Source organism: Humulus lupulus, chromosome 5 (genome assembly GCF_963169125.1).
Source record: "Humulus lupulus chromosome 5, drHumLupu1.1, whole genome shotgun sequence".
In the NCBI taxonomy this organism is placed as follows: domain Eukaryota; kingdom Viridiplantae; phylum Streptophyta; class Magnoliopsida; order Rosales; family Cannabaceae; genus Humulus; species Humulus lupulus.
Genome location: NC_084797.1, coordinates 14,991,178 through 15,000,257, shown reverse-complemented (window position 1 = coordinate 15,000,257; position 9,080 = coordinate 14,991,178). Strand labels below are relative to the sequence as shown.

Genomic DNA, 9,080 nt, shown 5'->3' with positions numbered 1-9,080 from the left:
AAATATTTATTAATATTATAAAATATCATTATTATAATAATATTTAATATAAAACTACATATATATATAATAATTATATTAATATAAATTTAAAATCAAATATTATAAAATATAATATCATATAATTTTAATTTTTTATTATTTATATTAATATAAATTTAAAATCAAATATTATAAAATATAATATCATATAATTTTAATTTTTTATTATTTATATTAATATAAATTTAAATACTATAAAAATATTATTATTATAATAATATTTAATACAAAATATTTAATACCTATATTAATATAAATTTAAATATTATAAAATATCATTATAATAATATATAATCTTAATTTTTATTAAAAACATTTTAAAAAATCATTATATTATATATATTTTTTAAAAATTATAAATAATATTTTAATGTAATTTTTCATTTAACATGTTTATATCATTCTTTAATATATAATATTATTTATTTATTTATTTAAAATGTATATAACAATAATATAAATTTAATAAATATAATTAGTAAATTCTATAAATAAAACAAAGATAAAGAGTTACAAACAGTTTAGCACTAACCAAAAATTGACATAAGAAAATTTGAGGTAATCCTAGTACGAAACTTGTATTTGGCATGAAACATAAACATATTCTTGAATGACAAACAATTTATGATATCTTGGCCCTTGAAAAGTCCATCTCCGGGTGCTGTAACAGAAAACAAACAAATATTTATCAGTATATATATATATGGAACAGGCTAATTTTAACGACGGTGGTTGATTTTACGCGTCTTAGGGGTTCACCTCAGCCATGAATTTCTTCAGAAGGTTCTCTTTCTGCATCTCATCACTGCTTGGGAGCCCCATAGACTTCTGTCTCTGATCAAACTGTAAAAATGAACAAAATGCTTACAATCCTTGAATTACAACTATAAACACTCACATTCAAAGGCAGATTGATAATTGTTTCAGTAGTCTAAGTAGCTAAGCTAAGAATAATTGAATTAAAAGTTTAAAACCAAAGCATCTGTCTGAATATGGAAGCATAAAGGACTCAGCCGAATAAGAACCCGGTGATGAAGTGAAGTCCTTTCTTTTAAATTAATAATGAATGCGGATAACTTACCATCATTTTTTCAACTGTCTGTCTAGTTTCCGGGTCCAGATCAGATAACTTGCTTGATTCAGGTTCAACTTTCTGGGTGTCAACCTCAGGATCACCTTTCACCAAACTTTTCCACCATTCCATTTGATCATGCTTGGTCAAAAGAATAGATATAGAACTTTGATCCTCTGCATAAAGGATGGCACATTCACAACCTCATATGCATACAACTTCTTTCATTTATGAGAGGCTAATGATAAGATAAAAATTAAATGAAAAAACACACATTCTCAGACATGGCACACACACAGTGATCTCACAAAAATATGTACATTCTCAGGTCAAAAGAATAGAGAGAACTTTGATCCTCTGCATTAAGGATGGCACATTCAAAACCTCATATGCATAGTTTCATTTGTGAGAGACTAACGATGAGATAAAAATTAAAGGAGAAAACACACCTTCTCAGACATGGCACACACACAAAGTGATCTCACAAAAATATGTACATTCTCAGGCATGGCAGAAGATTTGGCAATCTGATACTGCCCGTTAAGCATTAATTGAACCAGAAACTTAGGTCGTGAATATAATTATCCCAATAAAAGAACACGATGCACAAACTCCAAAATGTTGAACACAGTAAAAATCAGAAAATCAGAGAAAAAATAGGGGTTATTTAACAGTCAATTGGTCAGTAAGCCTGAATACTGCCTTGTGAGTTGTTTTAACATACAGAATTATCTTTGGCACAAAGATTTTATAATTGTTGCGGTACCATACCTATGCTCCAGTAACAATCATCAGGCTTTACAGGCCGAAAGAGCTCCCCCTACAAGAAATTGGTTTTTATATTATAGTCAGTAGTAGCAATATATATATATAACCAAAGAAACTCAATCGAACAGTCATCACATATACTTACATCAATGATAGGTGGCTGACCCTTGAGTCCAACCTTCAGACGGTTTTTCTTTATATCACAGACAACAAACCTTGACTTGGTTCCGGCGGGCACTGGGATAACTGCAGTAACTTCTTGCAGGCTCTGCGTCCATGAGTAATTTTCAAGATCGAGTCCATTTCCAAGATTAGGAGCTGCCCAAATGATGTTTACAATGTTAAGTGAAAGGATACAAGAAAACAAATACCAGGCAATTTAGTGCAAAGTAAGATACAATGCATAAGAATGACAATACTATTATGAATTTCATTTACCCGAAATGGGAAAAGGAGTCAAAAGCTAACCAATATGAAAAATCACGCAAACACTTGATATAAACTACACAGATTTATAGGGTATAATGCAGCTGACTAAAATTCAAATTTTCGAGAGACTACCTAACTACAATCATGTGAAATTAACTTATTGCCTCTTTCGCATAATCACGTTTTATTTTCCTCAGCATCCAATTAAAACAATATATTAACCCAAACAAAAATCCTCTCGAAATCTTGCACTACCACACCCTACATTACTCCTAAGTCTAAATAGTACATACTATCTACTAGTCCTAACAAATAAGCAAGAGCACAAAGAAAATTCAAATCTTTGTGACAACGATAGTAACCGATATATAACAGAACTGCAAAGTCAAACGGAAAATTATATGAAGGAATGTTCCGTACCTCTCGCACCGCTTTCCTCCTTCTTTTCTACTTCCATGGGAGACTTTTCTTCTGCTTTCTTGGGCTCAGTCACATTCTTGGGCACCTCGGTGACATTCTTGGGAACCTCGCTCACCTTCTTCTCCTTCTCTTCCACCTTTCTCTTCTTGCTCTCGTTTTCCTTCTCCTTCCTCTCCTTGGCGACGCGAGCGACCGACAAAATCTCCTTCTCCGCGGACACTTTATCGAGAAAATCACTCTGTTGGGCAACAAAGTCGAAAACCTTCTCCAAAAACCCTAGCGGGTTAGTGGGATCTAAGCTGGCGCTAAACGACGCCGTCGCGGCAAAAGAGGAGGAAGAAGACGGAGATGATGAAGGGGGTGCGGAGGGCTTGGGGTTGGACTTAGGCTTGGGCTCTTTCTGTTCTTCTTCGAAATCGGAGATTATCGCCATGGCTGTGAATCGAATTAGAGATCAATCTGAGTTGAGATGGTGATTTGTTACTGAGTAGTAGGGTTTAAGATTTTAGATTGACCAGCAAGAAAGGAATGCGTATATATAGTCTGAGCAAAATATAAATTTAGAGGGTTCTAGACGCTACATTCTCTAGAAACGAAAAAAAGAACTTACTTTATTTCTATTTAATGGGAAACTCACCCGAAACATTTAACCCAAAAAATTTACAAATCTACCTAACCTACAATCTAAAAACTTGATTTTTTGCAAAATTTATTGAATTTGAGTGAAATCTAATCCAAACCCGACATGATTCGAATCGAGTTCGAGTTTCGAATTTAAAAACACACGGGAAGTGTAACCCGAAAATTAATATTTTTTTCAAAAAAAATTACTAATGTCCAATTTTTAAAAAATCAATGTTACCAAATTAAAAACAAAGTTAAAAAAAATATATGAAAAGTTAAAAAAAAATTAAAAAATGTTAAAAAAAAAATGGTATTTTTGAAATTTTTTTCACAAAGCCTATTTTTTGACCAATCCCACCCAAAACCCGAAATAACCCCAAAATCCGAAAATTTCGAATCGGATTCAATACCACTTTCCTCCACCCGAAACCCACAAAACTCAAACCCAATGTACCCGAAACCCGAAAATCCGACCCGTGTGCACTCCTACTTATAAGAAAAGAATAAATAAGTATAAAAAAATTCGAATAAAGCTTATCAGACATAATTCAACAATCGTAGTCTAGTAGTCTAATGACAAATTTCAAAAATATATATGGATATTCTTAGAACTAACGTTTGATTGTTTAATGTCAATAAATTCGATTTTGGCTAACTTAAGTTAGTTAAATAGATCCTTATACCACAATTATACATGTAATTAGTGGTCAGACAAATAAATTGTTTAAAAATGAATATAATATAGCTAAAATGGTACATTTGTTATGATTGTTACAGTTTGAGGGAATTTTATCCAAAAAAAAAAAAAATAGGGGCAAAACTCTTCATAGGTCATAGTTAAGGACAAAATTGCCTTTTTAATAAAAAATTCTTTCAAAAAGTTAATAGGAAAAAATACAAATTAAAAAAATTAATTAATGTTTTTATTACATAGGTTTTTCTTGAAATGATTGGGTTTGGGATTTGCCTTAGTTTTCATGCTAAATTTTAATAAATATCAAATAGTTTTGCTCTTTTTTGTTGTAAAACAATATAATTCTCAAAATAATTATGAAAATTTTACATTTACTTATCAATGACCAAATCATGATAAAATAATAATAATCCAATGCCTATTTTACCAATGGGAAAAATGATTAGGATGAGTTTTACCAATTTATAAAATGTTCAAGGAAGAATTCATATCAATAATCTAATTTTTTTTTTATATTTTGAACAGAAAATGCATTTTCATTAATTAGCATAATCAATTATTAAAATAAGCCTCCAACTCAAAGGGAACAAACCTCCTACCGAAACGACAACACGATAAAGAGCAAAAGAATCGAGCTAAGAAATTGGCAACTTTGTTCACATATCATTACAAAACTCATTGAGACATTACATAAACTTTGTAGTTTTCAATCAGAAATAATTAATCCAAAAGGAGAACACATTTGGACATAACTATGTTTGCACCACAACTTTACAATTAATCTCTATGATGACCAATTGATGATAGAAATGTTGATGTTGCATTTCCAGCTACTGCCTCTGCAACTCTATCCAACTAAGCACTTCCTTAACGCCAATGATCTTTGCTATCTAAGGCTGCCTTTTACCTTGCCTACTCTCCAAAAAGGCTCCTTCATGGTTCCTAATTACCCAGTTGAACCCAAATCTGTCATCAGAATAAAAAAGAACAGCATCACAGTTGATATTGATCTCATTTGCATTTGGTATTGTCCATTGCTCACAATCTACAGCCCCCGGAGCTGAAGCATATGGTAAAACACCACCCTCACGCTGAGCATTCCTCCATTAATCAAGATACGCAACTGCTGAAGACACCACAAAATTTGCTACTAAATTTTTCCTTTGCCACACTAAACCATTCCTAGCTTTCCATATGGCCCAACACGCCATTGCAACCACATTTATTTTATCTATAGAGATTCTAAGAAACAGTCCTTCTAGTCACTGACAAAAGTCACTCCACCCATCTAACAACACCCCCGGTATCACTCTGGCAACATGGTTTGGTGAAAGGGAAACTAATAAGGCAATGCATTATTGATTCTCTAGTTGTATGACAAACAGGACAGTTGCTTTCCACATCAACATGCTTACTTTGAATTTGAACCCTCGTCGACAAGCATCCCGAGATAGCCCTCCACAATAAATTCTTAACTTTATGAAGGATTTTGAGATTCCACAATCTCCTCCAAAAACAAGAATTATCCTCCATATTCCATAAACCATGTAATACTTGCAACATCTTATAGACACTTTTGATACTACACACTCCCGAGTCCTCCTTAAACCAATACTAGTTATCAGAATTTGCATCAAAGCTCTAAGGCATACCCTGAATAAGTACCCTATCCCTTTGCTCAAAAAGATCTGCCAGAACATCCTCATCCCATTCACGACCCCCCACTTCCATCAAGTTATTTACCTTTATATCAATTAGAGTAGGATGAGAAGAAATAACCAGAGGGTTAGACTCATCTGGAAACCACGGCTGTCCCAGAATGTTAATTTCTTCCCCTGTTCCCAAATTCCACCTTCCCCCCAATCACACAACACTTTGAGCCTCCCAAATACTCCTCCAAATGAAACTAGGATTACTCCCCACTTTAGCATCCATATACGACCTAATCAGATAGTATCAGGCTCTAAATACTCTACCCACTAAGGATTCTTGTTTAGTGAGCAATCTCCAACCCTGCTTACCTAACAAAGATAAATTAAAATCTCTCAGATTTTGGAAGCACATGCCACATTTATCCTTATGGTCATTGTGCCTCTCCCAACTCATCCAATGTATCCCTCTATCAGAGGACGAGGAATTCCACCAGAATCTACACATTATCCTCTCAATCTCACTACATAAAGATTGGGGGAGAAGGAAAACACTCACATCATAATTAAGGAGGGATTACACCATTGCCTTAAAGAGCACCTCTCTCCCAGGCAAAGAAAGAAGTTTACCATCCCACCCTTGAACTCTTTTTAGAACTTTCTCCTTCAAGTACTCCAATATATCATTCTTATTTCTGCCCATAATGCTAGGTAACCCCAAATACGTACCTCAAGCATTAACTTATTGCATACCTAACAACTCAATAACCCTCACCCAAGCACCTTGAGATGTATTAGATCTAAAAAAAATATAAGACTTGGCAAGATTCACCTTCTGGCCCGAAGTACTTTCGAAGGTCGTCAATAGATCCATAACTTTCTCTGCCTTTCCTTCAGTAGCCTTTCAATACAGATAATTGTCATCAACAAATAGCATATGAGAAATTACCACCCGAGAAGGTGTAATAGGTCCCATTATCTACCCTCCATGAGTATTTCTATATTTGACCAAAGATACACAGTGCAACACCAAATCCACCCAGCGATCCTCAAAACCCATCTTGCTCAAGAGACCCCTTTAAGAAAGATCATTCAATTCTATCATAGGCTTTACTCATTATCTAATTTCAAAGCCATATACCCATTCTTACCTTGTTGCTTCCTTTTTAAGCAATGTAAAACTTCAAAAGAAACCATAATGTTATCAGATATCAATCTTCCTGGATTGAAAGCACTCTACGCATCTGAAATGATTGAAGATAAAATCTTTTTCAACTTATTAGCCAACACTATAGATGCTACCTTATAAAGCACATTACAGAGAGCAATCGTTCGAAGATCACCCATGGTAGTATGATTCTTCTTTTTTGGAATAAGCACAAGGTTTGTGTCATTCATCCCTTCGGAAAAAGCTACTGTCAAGAAAAAATCCTGCACTGTCGCCACCACATCCTTTCCCACAATGCTCTAGAACTTCTAATAGAAAGTTGGTGTCAAACCATCTGGCCCTAGAGATTTATCAGGGTGTGTCTGAAACAAAGCAGTCTTTACTTCCTCCTCTACGACTGGTCTCATTAATTCTACATTCTGACCAGCTAAAATAAACTCTGGAATACACTCGACCACTTCTCCCCAATCTATCTCAAAGGCAGAAAATTGTGAGAATAATCAACCATAACGTGCGACAAGCCATTCTCCTAGTCAACCAAATACCATCTTCTTATTGCAATTGGTGGATGAAATTATTCTTCCTCCTTACACTAGCTGAAGCATGAAAAAAATTGTTATTTTGATCTCCTAATTGTAACTATAATTGTTTAGATCTCGATCTCCAAAATACATCTCATTGATTCAATATTTCAGATAGAAGAAGTTGTGCTTCCTTGTATTTAGCCATTGATGCATAATCTCTCCTCCATTTTAACCTACTAATAACATCTTTACAATTTTTTTATTCTCTCTTTAAACTTGCCCGTGACCACTTTCCCGCATCCCGCCAACACCACCTTGCAAGCTTCAATTTTATTATGCACCGTACTGCCTAGGTAACTCTCCCAAGAATCTTTCAAATTTGGAAACACATAGGCTCTCTTAACCATGCATTCTCAAATATGAAGCTCTTATTATAAGTAGTACTATGTAGATATTTTGGGTCCATGAAGATCGGACAATGATCGAAGGATGAAACTTCCAAATTAAACAACTTAGCATTGATAAAAGATGCCATCCAATATTGACCTACCCAAGCCTGATCTAAGCGGAGCTCAATCCAATGATTTGTACCTCTAATTAGTAAATTTATGACCTATTAAGTCCATGTCTACCAAATTACAATCGAACAAAACTACTTAAAACCCTTACAGTAACCAGTTTGGATAAGGCCAGGATTGGTTAAATACATAGTAAAATTTGTCAAGCACAAAGAGGTGCAAAACCATAATAATTTCACTAAAGTCAACATGAGCAGATTGACTTATGGTATAAGCATCTAAAAATTATATTTTTGGGTCCAAAGTGTTTCTTTGGAGTGTATAAGAGTACCCAAAAAGTTTGGAGGCATTTAAAGATATTTTGGGGTGTTATTACAAAGGCATCTGTGTTACGTCACCTGTTGGAGGTGACGCATCTTTCAGGATGCAAAACCCCGGACATGTGACACATAACCTAGGTGTAGGCGACACATCGCGTGGGCGGTCCGTATGGGACCGTACAGTTACGTGATTTTGGCTCCAAAACTTATTGTAAAATGTTCTAATCTCATTGGTTAACAATAATGACTGTTCATGTACTATTTAAGGGGTTCATTTGATATTTTGGTGGATTGCTCATTCACCTCTCTCTCTCTCTCTCTCTAAACCTTCTCTCTCTCTAGCTCACAAAGGTTACTAGTTTTCTCCAAGATCTTCATCAAGAAAGCTTGAGTTGTTTGAAGATCAAGGCTTGTAAATCTCAATATCATTCCAACTTGTAGTAGCTTCAAGCAATCTCTAAGGGGAGACTTGGAATAGAGATTTTTAGACAACAAATTCAATATGTGTCAAGCCTTTTGTCATCTCCATTGATTCACATAAAATCAGTCTTTGTGATTTTATGTAACTAGGGTTTCTCTTCAGAAATGTTCATCCTGTCTCTTGATCTTGTTTGAGTTATTCTTTCGTAGTGAACTTAGTTATATCGGATTTGATTTATTTGAATTACAACATTAAAATTATGTATTAATTCATATTCCCAACAATAAAAATCTCTATTTCTCAAACCCTTGGTTTATCTTTCAAGATTGTATATTTCTAAGATTCTTGTTCTAACCTAAACACTATGGAAGAAAGTTCATCAATCTCAGCCCTCAAATTCATGTCTCAAGATCTAGTGAGACTAGATCGAT

At 34.1% G+C, this 9,080-nt stretch overlaps 1 protein-coding gene across 1 annotated transcript; it reads right to left on the bottom strand.

The window, feature by feature from the left end:
- Positions 1-503: 503 nt before the first annotated feature.
- LOC133834515 (protein BOBBER 1) lies at positions 504-3,320 on the bottom strand. The gene is made up of 6 exons (XM_062264155.1): positions 2,732-3,320; positions 2,028-2,200; positions 1,886-1,934; positions 1,124-1,290; positions 802-885; positions 504-703 (listed from the first exon to the last, which is right to left on the bottom strand). Exons 1-6 carry the CDS (start codon positions 3,162-3,164, stop codon positions 665-667), a joined length of 945 nt encoding a protein of 314 aa, XP_062120139.1. The 5' UTR covers positions 3,165-3,320; the 3' UTR covers positions 504-664.
- Between the last annotated feature and the right edge of the window lie 5,760 nt (positions 3,321-9,080).